Source organism: Colletotrichum fructicola, assembly GCF_000319635.2.
Source record: "Colletotrichum fructicola Nara gc5 chromosome Unknown KSG_Nara_v1_contig08, whole genome shotgun sequence".
In the NCBI taxonomy this organism is placed as follows: domain Eukaryota; kingdom Fungi; phylum Ascomycota; class Sordariomycetes; order Glomerellales; family Glomerellaceae; genus Colletotrichum; species Colletotrichum fructicola.
In genome coordinates, this window is record NW_027094058.1 from 2,503,398 (window position 1) to 2,521,790 (window position 18,393).

Sequence of the window (18,393 nt, forward strand, 5' to 3'; positions counted from 1 at the left end):
TTTTTTTGACCCTTTCCTCAAGCCTCGTCTGTGCCCTTCCCAAGCCCTTGCCTGGACAGATCCATCATCTCGCCCTCAAGCCTTGGGAGACTTGAGCAGACCTTCTTGTCTCATCTCTTCCCGGATCTGCCTCACCCTTCTTTATATCGTCTGTCCCTCCTCATTCAATCTTAAAGCGGACAAGCTCCCCTCGACCTCTACTTCCGAGTCCCGTGCCTCCATCACACCCACGTTCCCTCTTGATATCTTCTTTCATCACCAGGCCCTCGGCCATCTCTAACCCCCAGTCACTCTTTCACTCTGCTCCATAGCCTGGCACCGCCCGCGTCTCCTTTCCGGGTCTCCTTCGTCTTTCGTTATCTCATAATCAACACGCACAAGCCGATGATACCTCCTGTGCTCGCTACACCTTTGCTCACCACACTCGCTACCCCTTCCGTTATCACATCGACCGAACGTCCCTTGGACTGTTCACCAATCAGGCTTTGATCGACATCGACCCGACAGCAACAATGAGTTACTACCAGAACTTCAACCAGTACGAGTATGCGGCGCCGGCGGTCTACCCGCATTGTGCGGCCAACTTTTACTATCAAAATCCAAACTTTGAGCACAACGAAATGTACAATCATATGAATATGATGGGCTCACATATGATGCCGGGTGTTGGTGGAAAGGCAACGGAAACGAAGCCCAGACTGGCCAAGGACGAGGTCGAAAAGCTCGAGAGCGTGTTTCAGGCAAACAACAAGCCCAACAGCAGTACGAAGAAACAACTTGCTGAGCAGATGGGAGTGGATGTCGCAAGAATCAACGTACTTGACTGCCCTTCCTCCGTGCGAGATACCTTCAACTAACTAGTCTCAGAATTGGTTCCAAAACCGAAGGGCAAAAGCGAAGCAGGAGAAAAGGCACGCAATGAATGAGGAGAAGGAGCGTCAAAAGTCGGAACAAGATGCCGAGACGAGAGACACCACTGCCGACACTGTCAAGGAGTACTACGCTTCCAACGATCAAGAGGAAGATCTCCGTCCATCCGCCGCGCCTTTCCCCCCTGTGAAGGCATCAGAGGAAACAACTTCGGTCACAGCGAGCCCGCCTGTCGAGGAAGCCGAACCCGAGACGGAAATGGAGGAAATGTTGCAGGCGACAGCGGAAGAGACCGAAGCAGAATACACCTCCCCGGAGTCGCCCAATTGCCCGGCCCAAGAAATCAACATCAGCTACTCCCTGACCACCGACAACTTCTTCCCTGACACGTGCGACTTTGCGACGTCTCTAACTTCCGAGGCCACCTCACAAGCGCCATGCTTGACGATCTCAATACCTCAGTTCATGCCAGAGATTACCGATGCCACGAGCGCCTCATCGTACCAACACCTGTCCGGGTCCACTGACATGCATGGCATGGCATCTCATTACATGATGGCGGACTCTCTCCACATGGACATCAAGCAGGAGCAGATGCAGAGTGAGGGTGTCAACGGATTTGACCAATTTTCCCCGGAATCCATGGCCCATTCCCCACCAGAAATCCCCACCACCGATTTCCGATTCAAGCCGCCCCCCACGATTGACATTGCAAGCCGAAGAAATTCCAAGCGTCCCGCTCAGCTCGTCAGCTGTATGCGCAGCCAGTCATACAATCTCTCGGGTCCCAAGACAGGGATTGAGATGTCTAGACGCATAGAAGCACCGAGCCCGATGCGACGTGTTGCGTCGGCCACAGGCAATTTCCCAAGAGGGATCCAAAAAGCAACTAGCGCGGGGCCGCGATCACCACTGTGCTTTGATCGGAACCAGGAAAACCTTCTCCTGCAAATGGCAGCCCACTCACCAGTGTCCAGAAGCTCGGTGGCGCCTCCAACTCCTAACACGCCAGTGGTGCCCACTCAGCAGCAGAACATGCGCGAGGCAACAGTCTCGTCCATGTCTTCCGAGGATGACAAGAGCTACAGCGTACAGACCAATCTGACGGTTCCCCAGTACGCGATGGACCCGACGATGAGGACGCCACCTGACACCCCGGGGCTGATGACAAACATGCCGGGCTCTCTCTTCTCGTACGAGTACCAGGTGCCCGACGAACCCATACACACTCCCAGCTTTGGCACCTTCGACAACGAATTCGGACTCCAGACGAATGTGCCGGCCTACGTCGCCCAGAGTTGCGGCAGCCAGCCAGTAACACCGTCGTTCCCGCACAACGCTATGGGACCGGCATTTTACTCTTCGTACGAGGGCGGCAACGCCGAGTACAATTGGTCAGATGCTTCTTCAATGGCGATCAAGCCTTCGCCGGAGCACACAAGATCGAGGCATTACGCGTTTAGCAACATAACTGCTCAAGACTTCCAAAGAGAGTAGATGGCGACTCGGGCAACTGAATGTCGTCAGCTCAGCGATGTCTGGTTGAGCTGTTTATAAAATCGGCGTTTCTACTTTGTGTGTTCGCATGGGATCTCAGCGACTGGCAGACATCATACCTGGCGCGTCCCTTGGTATACGCAAGCCTTTCATTTTTAATCAGCAACGTTTTCCTTTCTGACGATACCTACAACACCACAGAAACAATTTCTCAATTAATGTAATGATATACATACGGCTGATGTCCTGCTGGCGGTGGCGCTGTTTGTTTGTGGCTGGGAGGAGAAAGACGCGGAGGGGGAACCGGGATGGATACCCGAGAGGGAACCAGGAGGAGGAAGACGGGAACAGAAAGAGCTGGAGGTATGGGATCACTACATTGCGGACTGGTTCGGGGACGGGAATCCGGGCGTTGGACACGGTGGTGGGAGGGGACGGGAGCATGCATTCGGCGGATCAGGGTACCATACAAGGACATTGATGCGTATTTGCAAGAAAGAGGGGGAAGTGAAAGGATGGCGGGCGTTTCGTGTTCCAGCATCGAGCATCGAGCCTCGGGCAAAGCAAAGCCAGAGTGAGAGGTCGAGAATAAAAAGAAAACATTCAATCGTACTTTGGTCGGCTACGGTCCGTTATTGAAGAAAGCAGCCTCGTATGGTGCGAGCCTGGGATCTGGTCACGCACGTACTTGGTATCTTCAGCTGGTGGGCAGCCGTCGGTCGGTAGTGTGTGTACGGAGTAGTACCTTACCTTTATGTAGGTAAGGTAAGGTAGGTGAGGTTGCAGCAGAGTTCACAATTGACGACGGGAAAGGAAAGTCGGATCCCCACCGTTTGTTGGGGCTGGAATTCGCCAATGACACTGCACCGACGGACGGGGGCTCCCCTTACCCACTTTATCCGTGCCCAAACCGTCATCTGGCTCGTGTGGGGAAAGGTAGCGATCTGCAACGACCTTCCTTGCGAGACAATGGAAGACACCGGCATTCCCTCCTTTCGCATTCCCAGCCTTCCACATGGCTCACTCATGGTTCATGGTTTTGCTGGCCGAGCAGACGGGCGACGAGGAATGTGGGTGAGACTTCTCTCCAGCACTAAGTACATAGTAGACCGACCACATTTGGACTGACCGTCCGAGCAAAGAAGAAGAAGATGTCTGTCGGGCACGCACCGACGCCTCCCGACCTGAACCAGCGGGACACGAAACACCGAGACCGGCGTCGCTCCCGCTCCGACCTGGGACTGGGCGGTTCCATTAACACCGCACGCAGTCCCTGAGGTCAAGGAAACAGGGAGCGAAGAGGCCTACCTGACTAATTCATTCGGAAGAATGACCACGCGCCCGGTACGTTTTTCTGGTGTGTGTGGCTCTGCAGCACTTCTTCATTCCCCAAACCCCATGCCAACCCCATGTTTCCCCGCATCGGCCTCCATATGTTCTCCCCAAACCGTCGCCTCACTACCGCTCATGACAGCCGGGCATCCACTCCCTACCTCGTCAACCCATGCCCATAACACCAAAAGAGGCCATCATAACCACTCCTTACTAGCCTTGTTGTGCTTGCGATTGGCTTCTTCCCCTTCGCTCCTCAACTACCGCCGAAGTTCCACCGTCATTGCACACCAAGTGGCCCCTCTGGCTTGCGGGGAGTTGTTTCTTGCCCTATTAATCCCTCTCGGAATACCTCGAAGAAGGATGCACTTCATCGCTTGACGGCACCTTGCCTGCCGGCCTGACTACCTCTATCGGTGCCTGTCACCGCCCACTTCTCCTCGAGGTTCCAGGCCCCTCGTCGTGTAAACAGACCCGATGCCACTCGGTCCGATATATCCTAGTTGACGTTTTCTTGGCATCTTGCTGATGCGACGGGAGGGAAGTAAATGATGCTTGTCACAGCATGTCCGTCATGGATCGATCGAGCTATAAGAAGAGTAACGACGGCCCTGGTGGCCTGTCCCTATCCGTATTCCCAGAACCACCACTCCCCGGCGGCAAACACCATCGACTTCTACGTCTGAAGAGTGTCTTCTCCACGCTTCTGACCATGGTTTTCACCGCCTACCTGTTGGCATCTTGCCTCTACCTTCTTCCGGCCTTCTCTGCTTCCATTCGCTACAGGGATGAGGCCCCAGTGGTGGCTGTCAAGAATGGCTCCTATGCCGGCATCCACAGTGCTGAATACAATCAGGACTTCTTCCTCGGGATTCCCTATGCAAAGGTGATGGACAAGCGGATCCTCCAGCTTTGAAGCATCAATCTAACATTGTCTTTACAGACCCCTGAACGGTTCACCATCTCTGAGAGCCTAGACTCCGCATGGGATGGCACTCGTTCTGCCACTGAGTACCCTCCACACTGCATTGGCTACGGCGGTGACATGATCGGGTATCAGCAGTCGGAAGATTGTCTGTACCTTAACGTCATCCGGCCAGCTGGTTTATCTCCTGACGCACAGCTGCCCGTCGCGGTCTGGATTCACGGAGGCGGTTTAGTACGATATACCTTGCCACCTATAACACCGTGCCGCTGCGCTCATCACTAACACAAAACAGTACATGGGTGGCTCTGCCGATAGACGCTACAACCTCTCTTTCATCGTCGAGAACAGTGTCAAGCAGGGTACTCCAGTCATCGGCGTAAGCTTGAACTATCGCCTCTCCGTATTCGGTTTTCCCGGCGGTAAAGAAGCCGTAGATGCTAACGCCACAAACCTGGGTTTGTATGTCATTCTCAACACCGCCTTTTCAAGACAAATTCTAATCGAGCCACAGCCGTGATCAACGATTGGCTTTACACTGGGTGAATGAGAACATCGCGAGCTTTGGCGGAGCTTCGGATGAGGTCACCATCTTTGGCGAGAGTTCTGGCGCTGAGAGCGTTTCCGCCCAGGTCTTGGCTTACAACGGTTCGCTTCCGGCAGATCAACCGAGAAGATTTGGATAGGGCTAACTTTACATAGGGCGAGACGATGGCCTCTTTAGAGGCGCCATTGCTGAGTCCGGGTTCGGCGGCGTTATCCCTCGGTGGGCAGGCGGCTTCAACAACACAGATGCGTATCAAGCCAGCTGGGACAACCTTGTGACCAACATTTCATCTTGTGCCTCCACCGTCGGGACTCAGGAGTCGCTTGAGTGTCTTCGCACCGCCTCCCTCGAAGATTTCAACGCTGTCTTGAACGTTACGGCATTCCCTTTTCCGCCTGTGCTCGATGGCGACTTCATTGCGGACTACGCCTCCAGCCAGCTTGAACGTGGCGACTTTGTCAAGGTCCCCATCCTCATCGGCTGCAACACTGACGAGGGCTCTGCCTTCGGACAGGGTCGTGGACCCAATGGCGGAACAGTCAACACAGATGATGACTTCCGATATGCAGTTGGCACCTTCATCCCTGGCGGCGTCCAGGAGACTACCGGCCAGTCGGCCGATGAGCTGATTGAGGAAGTCTTGAAACTCTACCCCAATGACCAAGCCCAAGGTATCCCCAGCCTGCAAACGTGGCCACACATCATTGAACCTGGTGAGGAAATTGCTGTGTTGCGGGGCTTGCAGCAACGCCGCACCGGGGCGTTCTTTGGAGATTTGTATGCACAACCCCGACCCGTCTCCAAAAGGTCCCACTGACGGTTTTCTTGCAGGACCTTCCAGTTCACGAGGAGGAGGGCCAACATCTTCTGGTCCACACACAATGTGCCTTCGTATGCCTATCGCTTCGATGTCACGGTCAATGGGAACCCGCCTTTCATCGGCTCTACTCATTTTGTAGAGGTGAGTTCGACCACATTAAGCTTCCCGCCCTAAAAGCTCCGAAGAGGCACAAGAACCTCGGACATGGACATGAAATGGACATGAAGCTAAAGGCATACAGGTCGCTTTTGTATTCTACAACCTCAATGGCGACGGCTATGATGTAAACCCATTCGGTGGCAATGACACCGCGTACACTGAAAAGGCCACAAGTCTTGCCAAGACAATGAACTCGGCCTGGATCAATTTCTTCGCTGGCCTTGATCCCAATGGCGCCCCTGAGCTAGCTTCTTGGCCTATCTACGAGACCGCCAGTGGCTCTGGGAGCGACCTCGTCTTCGGAATTAATGGAACCGAGGTCGAGACGGATGACTGGAGAAAAGAGGGCATGGACTGGCTGATCGAGCATGGCCTCACTGTCTACGGAAATTAGGTGGTTTTGGCGCGCGAGACCCTGATGAGGCATGGGGAGACCCTCCTCCAAGGCAATGCAAGCACGTAGGAAAGTAACAGTCATGATCTCCTCCAAGACCATCCAACAGTGTTACCCCTCAGTCAACCACCCTTTGTGTTGGCCAAGGAGGCGCAGTCCGAGTGGTACGCCCCTGTATGACCGAGCTATTACATGTGGTTCGGTTCGGACTCGGTTCCGTCGAATGAAATGATGCTCTACACTATGATGCTTCTAAAGATTTCCCTTCGATGCACCTCGAAGCTTAAATCATGAGAATAAAAGACTCGCCTGGAGATGAAACTGTGGATCTCTAAGAATCCGCATCGTGTTCCAGCCTACGTTCGAATGCCAAGGTTTTTCATGGCGTTATGCCTAGATTGCACGGTCTGTTACAACGCAGGTAGAAGCCATAGTGGTGTCGCAGGCCACGGCACATGAAGGTTTTGACTCTGTGGTGTGTGTCATAATAAACAGAAGAAGCTTTGCTCGCCGACGAGAGTCACTGTTCTCCAAAGTCTCCAAAGTCTCAAGAGGCGTTAAGCCACCATGCATGTACGAAAGGCAGGACAGGAATCTAGATACGGATATTTGCAAGGAGATATATGGAAGGTGATAGGCGATTAAAGGGTACTCAAAGGCTATGGCCATCACCAGACTAAGGTACCGTCGGACGTGTTGTAGGTCCGATTTGTACTGCGAAAGGAGTCACTTGCGGGCCTCCGGGCCCGACGCCGTTGAGGTCGGGCCGGGATATGGGGCCGTACCCGACCAGGTTTTCCGATACCCCCTTCGGCATAACGATCCGTGTGCGGGATAGACTTTCTGCCTTAACAAGACTCTATAAGATGCAGATTGCGCAACTTGTAGTTCACTCGTCGCAGGCTGAAAGAGCCACTCTCAGGAAGACCAGACACTTTGGTGAGCGGCATTGCTTAAAAACAGCACCTTTCTAATTCAATTGACTCCTCTTTTCATATGGACCCCGTCACATGTGTGATCGTCCCAGACCTTGCGGTCAACCACATGCCACTTATCCTGCATCATCTCTGACAGCCAAAAAGCATTTCACTCGAACTGACTGCCAAGATGCCTCCGACAATTATCCCAAAGGCCCTACACCCCAATGCCAAAATCGCCTTCGTCTCGCCGTCCTCCCGCATCAACAATCTCATACCCACAGCCGTCGCCCGCTCCATAGCCCTCCTCGAGTCCATCGGCTACTCCGTCACAGCTTTCTTCATCAACGAAGGCGAAGATGCCGACCTGGTCTCAACCGACGGCGAGCCGGTCGTCGCCTGCATCAGGAACCGCCTGGCCGAGCTCCGCGCCGCCTTCAGCGACTCCTCCATCGACGCCGTCTTCTGCACCATCGGCGGGTCTACCATGACGGAGCTCATTCCCTACCTGGTCCAAGACACGGAGCTCCACGAGCTGGTCAAGAGGAACCCCAAGATCGTCGTCGGATACTCCGACATCACGGTGCTGCACTGGTCTCTCCACGCCCTGACCGGCCTACAGACGTTCTACGGTCCTTGCCCAGTGACAGAGCTCGGCGAGGCCGTCAGATCGACTGCCGCATCCATCGCCGCCTTTCCTGACGCTGGGAAAATGCACAGCACAGAAGGAACAGATGACGACGGCTACCTCCAGGACTTCCACCTCGCAAACCTCCTCGCCGCGACCTCCCACCCAGACAGACCCTTCGGCCCCGTTCCCCGCTCAAGGGTGTACGCCCCGCTGCTCCCGCCCTACTTCCTCTCCTCCTCCTCCTCCTCCTCCTCCTCCTCCTCCTCCTCCTCCTCCTCCTCCTCCTCCTCCTCCTCCCAGGCCGCAACAGCACCAGCACCCCGGCAGGTCCTCCCCTCCCCCGCCTGGACCTGGCTCCGCCCGGGGCGCGCAGAGGGCCGGCTCTTTGGCGGCTGCCTGACCGTCGTGGCGCGCATCCAGGGCATCCCGCAGATATCCCCGGACTGGAACGGCAGGATCCTCTTCCTCGAGTCCGCCATGGCCGAGGGCGACCTGACCAAGGGGAGCCCGCTGGGCAAGGTCAGACAGGCCGTCGCAGACCTGGCTGCCCGGGGCGTTTTTGACGAGATCGCCGGCCTGGTGATCGGGCGGCCCTACGGGTACGACTCCGCCCGGGCCAGGGAGGAGTATGCGGCCGTGTTCAAGGGGCTGCTCTGCCATGGCCGTCTGGCCGCGAAAAGGTTTCCCATCCTGATGAATGTGGATTTCGGGCACACTGCGCCGATGGTCACTTTGCCCATGGACGCCGCGGCGGTGCTGGACTCGGACAAGGACGAGTTTGCTGTAACGGAGGCTGTCGTTGCCTAGGTGATGTTTTACCAGGTCTGGGGGGGAAAGACCTTTGAAACCATATCTGCCAAAGGCAGACGAGAAACTGTACGGATTTAACTCCCGCATGGGTTCACGTCCATCCGAATAAATTCAAGTCCAGGCAAGCAAGTGCCTTCATGGGGGGTATTGTATTGAATTATATGATATGACGTGGCGTCATGTCCTAGCCATACTCATGGTCGACCTGCCTACCGTACCTCCGCCTTTCCTTACTTTCCATTCATGTTCGTGTGTTCATCATGGAGAAACAATAGAAACGAGCCCTCCTTTCTCTCCCATCAACGACCGACTGTTGCTGTTCTTGTTGCTGTGTACTACCTTTGAACCCCATGTCCAGAAAAAGCACAAAGACCCTCGAGGAAATGACTCCAAACGCTTCGCTGATGCTATTTCTGGGGGTTGCCCGGTACGATGGAAAAAAAATGATCGTGTGCTGTTGTTGTAGAAGAAAATATGTATGCCTAGGCCGCCAATATTGCGTTATTGGCTTCTGGAATAGAATCATCCGTCGTAGTTTCCGCTTCCTCGACAGACGGGAGGTCAATGCCGAGCGGCGATCTCTGTTCCTAGTAGAAACCGTCGTTGGTGTTGCTCCTAGAGCTAGGTGTCGACTGAGCTGAGCTACTTGCATCACTAGGCGTAGGCGGCTCCACGACCTGGCTCTTGATCGTCATGATCCATTCGTGCTGGAGAAGCTCCACAGCAGAAGCCCGCTTCTTGGGGTCCCTGGTAAAGCACCTCCCGAGGAAGTCGATGCCCTGTGGGCTGAGTTGGTCGGTTGAGGGCAATTGGGGCGGGTTTCCCTGGGCAATGTTGTACATGATGGCCCATTCGTTGTCGAGATTGGCCCAAGGACGACGGCCTGTGGCCATCTCCAAGATCACACAGCCCAGAGACCAGATGTCGACAGCGCCAGCTCTGCCTGGATTCTCGCCCTTGATAACCTCGGGAGACATGTACATTGGTGTTCCCGTCATCGACTTGTTAGGTTTCGTGGCGGTAATATCCTGTACGAGCGTCTTGCCTTGCCTTGCAATGACCTTGGCGGCGCCAAAGTCGACGTACTTGATAATGCCGTTGTGATCGAGGAGGATATCTGTATCCATTAGCATGTGCTGTTTTGCAGTAAGCGATCGACTTACTTTCTGGTTTGATGTCACGGTGGGCTATGCCGCTCTCGTGGAGGTACGCAAGACCCTCGAGTAGCTGCAACGCGTAAACCATAGTGACCTGTTCATCCTCAATACGGCCGTGCTCCAGCAAATTTGCAAGAGAGCCCCCTTGACAGAACTCCATGAAGATATAGACTCTGTCTCGGTGGACTTCGATACCATAATACGAGACGACGTTTGGATGGTCGAGAACCTCCAAAACGCCCATCTCGTCCTTGATCTGCTCGGCAATAGTCGGGATCAACTTGGGGTCCTGTAGACGAATCTCCTTGACGGCCATCAAGTGGCCAGAATCGAGGTTCATGGCAGCGTAGACATTGCCGAAAGTACCACCGCCGACGAAATGGCCCTGCTGCCAGCGCATCGTGATATTTGTCGCTGATGATGAGAGGTAGGCCAGGGATCGATCCACTTCGTTGTTTCCCTCGAGCACGCGGCCAAGCGCCTGCCTTTCGGCTTCCTTTGCCTTCCTGATCTCGTCTACTTTGTCGATCTCCTCCAATCGTTGTTCCGTAATTGCCTTGGAGGCTTCCTGGTCGTCGAGCATCCGATTTTTATCGAGACGCTTGAACTGTCCCACCAAAGCCTCGATGCGCTCCTTTTCTGCCTGGGCGGCCAAATTCGACCTCGCTCCCATGATATCAAAGTGAGAGATGAGAAGAGCCATGCAACCCGCCACTTTAGCACGAAGTCTTGCATACTCATCCTCGCCCAGGGCCAGGATGTGTCTTCCTCGCGTCATTCCCATGGCGAACTCAAGAGCCAAAACCGCCCATCGGAACGTCTTTCGATCCGATGCGATACAGTCATCGCAAATGAAGCTAACCCAGTCCAGGGCGAGCTTGGTGAGTTTCAGGTTGTTCATCTGTTTCCGGTTGCTGTCCATGACAAGAAGCGACCGCTGGCCGAATTCCGTTGCAAAGACGAAGCAAGTCTGGATGAGTTCTTGGACTTCTCTGCCTTCAGTCTGCTTGCGGATGATCTCGACACTGTCCATGAAGTTGTTGGACAGCTTGTAAGCAACGCGTCTGATCTCCATAAGACGGGTGTTGACCTTGTGTAGGTTTGACCGCTGCTCAACGACGAGGTCGACGTGCATGTCCACGGCGTCGATGAAAGCCTTTCTGGCATTGACGAGCCTAGCCTGAGCACCAGTGGCTACCAGTCTCATGTGCCCCTTTTTCAAGTCGATATTGCGTTCCCTGACTGTGAGAGGCACCACATCGCCGAACCAATGCGGGTTACTTTCAGGCCGCAAGATCAAGAGATATGGGTCGGTAGGATCCTCGGCAAACTGTTCCGGAGAGCTGAGACCCAGGATGGAATGGATGGCATCATGCCTCTCGATAAGAGAGGCTGAAGCCATCACGAAGATGCCTTCTTGCTCGTAAAGGTCCGTGAAGACTTGGAAATGACCCGAAGAGATCAGCCGGTCGTAAAACTCTTGCAGCTTTTCCGGAGCAAAGGCAATGCTGAAGTCTGATGCGTTTTCGTAGTTTTCGCTCAGCATCCTGGAGAAACGCTGCAACATTCGCTGCCTTACTCGGACGGAGTCCAGGCACTGCTTGTATCGCTTGCTCATCTCGGAAGTGCTTTCCTTTGGCTTGACCTGCAGTTCCTTCTCGAATGTCACACTGAGACGGTTGATGGCCTTGAATGTCAAGGAACTGAATTGCTCAGCAACTTCGACGTCTCCACCCAGAAGATGGCTACCGATCTCATTGGCAAAGTCCCATTCCTGGAATAACAGCTCGGCTTCCTTGAAGGTGTTCTTGTTGCCACTGAGCTTCCAGTTGAGCATTTTGAAGTAGTACTTCAAGGCATCCAGAACGACTTGGTCAAAGGATTCGTCGATGCAGGGTGGCAGCTCCCAACCGGGTTCTGGCTGTGTTACAGCAAGGCACTCCAGTTTGATCCGTATGGCCAACTTCAGAAGTAGCTGGAATTGTCCAATCATCTGGTCTTGCATCATCGGGTTTTGCTGAGCTGACTCCTTGACCTTCTTAGCGTAAGCAAGTCGCATCTTGATGATCTCCTCAATCAGGCGGGACGGGAAGCTGATCAAGGTAAGCAGCTCCTCAATGTAGGGAGGAAGGTGCCGCTTCTGGAAGGCGGCGAAATTGCGGATCAGCGTCTCCTTGGATTTATTGATGACGGTCGAGATGCCCGGCAACATGCCCTTATGAGCATCTTTGTTCTTCTCATCGTCAAATTCCTCGTCGTAGAGAGACTTCAGACCGTCTTCCTTCATCAAACGATCTAGGAATGAGGACTCGTCCGTGATACCGTTGCCGACAGGGGAGCGTTGGCGTGTCCGAGTGAAGTCCAAATCTTCGTTGCCGACCCACTTCTTGAGAATGGCGAGTTCTGTGTTGATAAGTTCGTTGGTGTTGTACCATGAGACGATGGATTCTGATGCCTCGTGGAAGAGTGGTGAGTTTGCGGACTGATGCTCGGCTGCTAGTGAGGTCCATGAGGGATACAGGCTCTCGCACTTGTCGATCTTCTTCACCACATCCTTCACTTGTTCGTACGGCGGCTTTCCCGCCTCGCTCTCACCCTTGACGGAAAAGTTGATGATCTCGTCCAGGGTGCGGTCCAGGGATGCGCGAGCCTCCTCTACCATTCGCCTTTGCACGGGCAAGTGCCGTCCGCACACCTTTGACCGAATTCCTAGCCAAAGCTCTGCCTTTTGCCCGCTTTTCCCCACTGCCGTCTCGTTGGATCCAATCAATCTCTTCTTCTCCTGCCTAACAACATCTCCGGTCAGGACAGCCTCTAACATGCCATGCCATTCCAGTCTTTCCTTGTTCATGGGATCTTTGAGGTCTTCATCGGTTGGTTGCAAGTCGTCATTCCCATAAAACATTATGGTTTCCTGGTCGTATCTGTCATCGAAGGGTCCTTCAGAAGAGGGTGTCTCTCCCTCGGAGTCGGAATCCCCGCCTTGGCTCATTCCATTGGTGTAGCCGTCGAAAGGATATCCATCACCGTGATCCTGGCGCAGTCTCTGGACGTATGCTCTCTCCTGCTGGCGGAACCTCTCGCTGGGACGAGGTCGACCTCTGGATGATGCTCGAACGGTTTCGACGAAGGACGGAGGGGCTATGGGTTGTGGCCTACGATGGGCAGCCGGGGCATAGGTATTGGAAGGAGTTCTCGCGGGGGCACTGGGTCTTTGAGTCTTGGTAGAGGCAGTGCCGTTGGCATATGTGCCGTCGCTATCGCTGGCGTTGCTTCGTAGACTTCGGGTGGTGCCACCGTTTGCGACGGCAGCTTGGACTAGGTTTGCCACGGAACCGACGTGGCCCTCGGAGTATCTGGCGAGGGAGCCAACTTCATCCTGACGCTCGAGGGCGTGGAGGTCATCGGGTTGGGATTCGGCAGAGGAGGCAGAGTTGTCAGAGTCGACAGCGATGGGGAGAGGACGCTGGGGCATGATCTTGTCTGGGCGCAAGTCGTCGTCGCCGTTGGAAAATCGCACAGCGCGAGGGGAGGGTTCGGTGGACATTTTGCCTAATTGTATATCGGTTGAGAGGAGCCCCGGAGAGGTAGGCGATGGGTTCCCAATACGGGCTTGGTCGGCCGGCGCGCCTCGGTCTGTCGCTCAGCACTGCAGCTACCTGTGGAGCCTCATCCAAAAGAGGCACAGCAGCATGCAATGGAGAAGCGACAGAGGCGGATGGCCCTGCGAGTCGACCGTTCGAGATTGAATTGAACGGAAATTAGGATGGCATGAGGCAACCGTATCCGTGTCGGTTGGGCAGGAGAACGGAGGACGACGGCGAGAGAGAAGGAGCACGATAGGTTGCAGTTTGGGAACCGGACGAAGCTAGGCCGAAAGCAATCTTGCCTTTCCGTGCGGCAGCGCGAAGGCGAAGGTAGAGAGAGCGGGGGGGTTGCGGCAATAGTTTCCGTGGCAGGGGGAGGGAGTGACCAGAGAGACACAGGGAGAGAGGACGGGAGAAAAAAAAATATGGGCAAAAGAGGACCAACAAGCGAAGAGATCACGATGCCGATGCAGCTTGTCGAGCCCGCTGCAGTCGAAATGAGCCTGACGTGAAATTTGATATGGAGAGGACGGAGCTAAAGGGACCACCTCAGAGACAGAGACAGAGAGCGCGACGACGGGACAATGCTGGCGTGCGGCGATTGGCTGGTGGCGGGACAAACGTATCTAGCACCACCACGACCGAGAGGAGACTCAAGCCCGTATCAGCATGCGACGGGCACATCAGCGGGGGCGGAACCAACCTTTGAACGCTGACGGGCGCTGCCTTACCCATGGACCTTAGCAGACTGAGGAGGCTAAGACCGCTAAGGGGGGCTGCTCGGAGCACTATGCAGCGTTTGCTGTTACCTAGGTAGGTACGTACCTACCTACCGTCCAGTACCTTGCCCAAGGTACGAATGCTACGCTGTGCGGCGGCACCGTAAGATTGCTCCAGCGTGTTGGACGGTCGAGTCGGCCCCAGTGCTTTTGCGGGGGGGTGTTTGGTCAACGGCAGTCTCAGTTTGGGTACCTTAGGTAGGTACCTTACGGTGGGTAGGTAGGTACGGTAGTGCTGGAAACGGTTCGGAGGTGTGGCTGCATGGCCCCTGTTTCCCCGTTCGACGCTCCAGCCCAGTGTGGCCGTGGTCATCGAAGCTTTTGCTTTGCGATCGAAGACGAACTCGACTTTTTTTTTTTTTTTTTTTTTTTTTTTTTGGCGGAACAGATGTCTGAAAGCTCCAGATCATCCTACCGACTGTGGCGAGTGCCCACGCAATCCCGCCCACCTCACGAGCCTGCGATGCTCCCTGTAGTTCCTGATGTGGCTCCATGTGGCTGCTGCTGGCGAGACTCTGGCATGTCCGGCCTGCTCATCTCCATGCCACTATGCCTCGGCCAACCCTATTCAACTCATCTTTTGATCAAAATTCTGTTCCGCTTTTCGACGCTGGACCGAGAACACGATCCGCCAAGCCAGTCAAGCTCCTTGGTGTCGCACGCTTGCATTAGCTCGCATAGCCCGAGCAAGTGCATGTGGTCGCGTCTTTCGCGTGTCCCCCTGTTTCGCCTCCCCCCCCTTCAAGTGTTCGTCTCTTTCGTAGGAATGCCGAAGACTAAACGTCTAGACAATCGATTGTCAGGATGAATTGTGTTGCCGTTAGTCTGGCTTCATTTTGTTTCGTTTCAACAAGGTAACAACCGCCCAAACACGGTGAAAGCCCGGTTCGCTTGCGACATTCCCACGTGATGCCGAGTCTCTTACCTACGTCCCCGAAAACTGACCGGGACTTTATCAATGTCTGGGTACCGCGAGCAAGACTAGCCTTGACTTGTCGCCCGGGTATCGAGTGTATATCATCAAGGGGTGATTCAGGACCTCCTACAAAGCGGAAACTGCGCAGAGGCGGCTCCAAAGAAACAGGGTAGTATTTATTGAGGGTGGGAAATGGTCGTGGTGTGCTCGCACTGAATGTTGATAACCCAGTCCAAATGATAACGGACCACTTCCGCTTCGAACGGTGGAACGGCAGCTGGGTACGGCCCCGGGAGTGGAGCATTGTCGGAGCCGCGTCCAGCGGCAAAACCGCCGCCACTACGGGCATTTACTGAACGTGGGGATCGGGATGGAGGAAACAAGCATGAGGACAATCATACAGCGAACAACTTTCGAACGAACTTGGGATTCGTGTATTATGTTGGAAGATTACCACACAAACAACAGAATGAAAGCACCCAAGGTGGCGAGAGCGTCCAACAGCGATCTCTCATGGGTTTCTGTCCATCTTCACCTGCAAGTCTTAGATGGAAAGAAGTTCATCACAGACAAGCGAGGAATGAGACAGTCGACAAATTCTACTGTTCGGGCTGATGGATGGTGGCTCATCCACGGCACCATTCCGACATCGCCTTGGCAAACTCGCATCTTCGGATGGCTGCCGCAGCTCGGTCCGCCATCCGAGACGGGTGGACCCGCTTACCGTCCCTATCGCATTCTTATCGGTTTTCCTACCTCATAGGACCTCTACAAGCTCCCACCCCTTCGACCCCTCCTCGCCCGCATTCTCCTCTCCAGGAACTTTCCCTCGATTCTCCAAAACCAGTCAATTGACAACCAATATGACCAGATTACGCTTGATCGCAGCCGCCAGGACGGCGAGGCCGTTTTTGGCATCTCCCTGCCGCAATGGCAGGCCTCTCGCCCTTGCGGCCACCGCCGCCGGAGCAAACTCCACCTCGGCCCCGGCCCCGATGCCAGCGCCCGTACGCTTCTATTCGGCGGAGGCGCGCAAGAACTGGAAGCAGAAGCTCGAGGCCTTCTCAAAGCAGGACAAGACCCCTCTGTACGATTTCCACCTTGCCCACGGCGGCAAGATGGTCATCTTTGGCGGCCACCACATGCCCGTGCAGTACACCGGTTTGAGTCTCGCCGAGTCCCACCACTTCACCCGCAACCACGCCTCCCTCTTTGACGTCAGCCACATGGTCCAGCACCGCTTCACCGGCCCCAAAGCCGCGTCATTCCTCGAGACCGTGACTCCCTCGAGCGTCTTGGACATGGAGATCAACTCCAGCAAGCTCAGCACGTTCCTGTGGCCGAAGACCGGCGGCATTGTTGACGACACCATGATCACCCGCCTCGGCGAGAACGAGTATGCGGTAGTTTCCAACGCTGGTACTCGCGAGAAGATCTTCAAATACCTCACCGAGCAGACGGCCGACCTGCAGAAGCCTGAGAGCAACGACTTCTGGTGGGAGGTTCTTGAGGGCTATGGTCTGGTTGCTCTCCAGGGCCCCCAAGCGGCCGAGGTCCTCCAGGAGGTTATTGACCCCGCGGACGGTCTGAACCTGGAGCAGCTGTACTTTGGCAATACCGGTTTCGCCAAGCTGAGATACAAGGTCAATGGCGAGTGGAAGACGACTTCCGAGAAGGCCATGATCAGCCGAGGAGGATACACTGGAGAGGACGGCTTCGAGATCTCCTTCAAGTCGACCAACGGCGAAGCGCAACCGCTGGCCGAGACCCTTCTCGAGGTCGCCGGTCCCGAGAGGCTTCAGCTCGCCGGTCTCGGTGCGCGTGATAGCTTGCGCCTGGAGGCCGGCATGTGCTTGTACGGCCACGACATCGACGACACCACGACGCCGGTGGAGGGTAGCCTCTCTTGGATCATTCCCAAGGAGAGGAGGACCAAGGGCGGCTTCCACGGCGCCGAGGTCATCACCAAGCAGCTCGTGCCTAAGAGCAAGGGTGGCTCTGGCATCGAGAGACGCCGTGTAGGCTTCCTCGTCGCCGGCGCTCCCGCTCGCGAGGGTGCCGAGATCTTCACCAAGGACGGCGAGAAGGTGGGCGTCATCACCAGTGGCTCACCTAGCCCGACACTGGGCAAGAACATTGCCATGGGATACGTCAAGGAGGGACAGCACAAGTCCGGCACGGAGCTGGACGTGGTGGTACGCGGTAAGAAGAGGGCAGCAACAGTGGCGAAGATGCCTCTTGTCCCAAGCAAGTACTTCAAGGGACCTACACCTGCGCCGGCGTGAGAAAGTGCGCGCTGTCTCGACCTGTATCATTAACAAAAACTTTCAACAAGATATCCCGGTAATTGTCACGACATGTTTCCTCGAGCCGAGGATCTTGGCCTCGGTCTCATCGTCATTTGTTTGCCTCGGGTAGGAGTATCCGACGTAGTCTAGGAGCCAAAGCGCCAATGCAGTTAAAAACAAAACAAGATTTCGGAATCTGATAAGATCGAAGGCGTGATGACCAACAAGAGTTTCACAAGGCTCGGACTAGCTGTGTTCTTGTTACATGTGGCCGCGAAAAACCATGGGAGGCCATCACGGAAGAGAAAAGCGATGGCGACCCTCAAACGAGCGGCTGTATGATCTAGCAACGATAGCCTGGTATGCGACAAACATGGCAGAGGTTAGCAGCGTGAGTCGACAGGATCGTGTTGCGTGAATATATGTTGAAAAGAGGAAAAACGGGAAAGGCCAGACGAGCGCAGAAAATCTTTTGGTGTTTGGCTGATGGAGCTCGGACGCTAAGGCGGATCCGGCTTAGTTTCGGGTTCCCCTGGCTGCATTAGCTGAAGTGGGGACGGTGCAGTGACTGCTTCACCGTGCCCCTTCTGAGAGTTGAGTTGAAGGCATCCGAGCCGAGTTTCGTTCTCCTTCGACATTTGAATTCTCTCCTGTCCGGCTACGCTTGCCCACTAGCAGCCGTTTTTCGATCTGATCTGAACACCCTTCCGAAAGTCGATGCCGATGCAAGCTGGGAAGCCGCGGATAGTTGACACTCGGTGACA

General features: G+C 55.0%; 6 protein-coding genes across 6 annotated transcripts; 5 read left to right on the forward strand and 1 right to left on the reverse strand.

The window, feature by feature from the left end:
- Positions 1 to 512: 512 nt before the first annotated feature.
- On the forward strand, positions 513 to 2,367 carry ceh-14 (Homeobox protein ceh-14; the record flags this gene model as incomplete). The annotated part of the gene is made up of 2 exons (XM_032023398.1): positions 513 to 815; positions 868 to 2,367. 2 exons carry the CDS (start codon positions 513 to 515, stop codon positions 2,365 to 2,367), a joined length of 1,803 nt encoding a protein of 600 aa, XP_031879833.1.
- Positions 2,368 to 3,336: 969 nt separating this feature from the next.
- On the forward strand, positions 3,337 to 3,644 carry CGGC5_v013755 (uncharacterized protein; the record flags this gene model as incomplete). The annotated part of the gene is made up of 2 exons (XM_066152974.1): positions 3,337 to 3,441; positions 3,510 to 3,644. The coding sequence occupies 2 exons, from the start codon at positions 3,337 to 3,339 to the stop codon at positions 3,642 to 3,644; spliced, it is 240 nt and encodes a 79-aa protein (XP_066007689.1).
- Positions 3,645 to 4,264: 620 nt separating this feature from the next.
- On the forward strand, positions 4,265 to 6,544 carry LIP1-3 (Lipase 1; the record flags this gene model as incomplete). Its single annotated transcript, XM_032023397.2, has 7 exons — positions 4,265 to 4,585; positions 4,643 to 4,858; positions 4,920 to 5,086; positions 5,139 to 5,272; positions 5,327 to 5,948; positions 6,003 to 6,132; positions 6,233 to 6,544. 7 exons carry the CDS (start codon positions 4,265 to 4,267, stop codon positions 6,542 to 6,544), a joined length of 1,902 nt encoding a protein of 633 aa, XP_031879832.2.
- Positions 6,545 to 7,651: 1,107 nt separating this feature from the next.
- Positions 7,652 to 8,899, forward strand: CGGC5_v013757 (putative carboxypeptidase; the record flags this gene model as incomplete). Its single annotated transcript, XM_032023396.2, has 1 exon — positions 7,652 to 8,899. The coding sequence occupies one exon, from the start codon at positions 7,652 to 7,654 to the stop codon at positions 8,897 to 8,899; it is 1,248 nt and encodes a 415-aa protein (XP_031879835.2).
- Positions 8,900 to 9,489: 590 nt separating this feature from the next.
- Positions 9,490 to 13,606, reverse strand: wis4 (MAP kinase kinase kinase wis4; the record flags this gene model as incomplete). Its single annotated transcript, XM_032023395.1, has 2 exons — positions 9,490 to 10,019; positions 10,066 to 13,606. The coding sequence occupies 2 exons, from the start codon at positions 13,604 to 13,606 to the stop codon at positions 9,490 to 9,492; spliced, it is 4,071 nt and encodes a 1,356-aa protein (XP_031879834.1).
- A 2,598-nt stretch (positions 13,607 to 16,204) lies between these two features.
- CGGC5_v013759 (putative aminomethyltransferase) lies at positions 16,205 to 17,626 on the forward strand (the record flags this gene model as incomplete). The annotated part of the gene is made up of 1 exon (XM_032023394.1): positions 16,205 to 17,626. The coding sequence occupies one exon, from the start codon at positions 16,205 to 16,207 to the stop codon at positions 17,624 to 17,626; it is 1,422 nt and encodes a 473-aa protein (XP_031879862.1).
- Between the last annotated feature and the right edge of the window lie 767 nt (positions 17,627 to 18,393).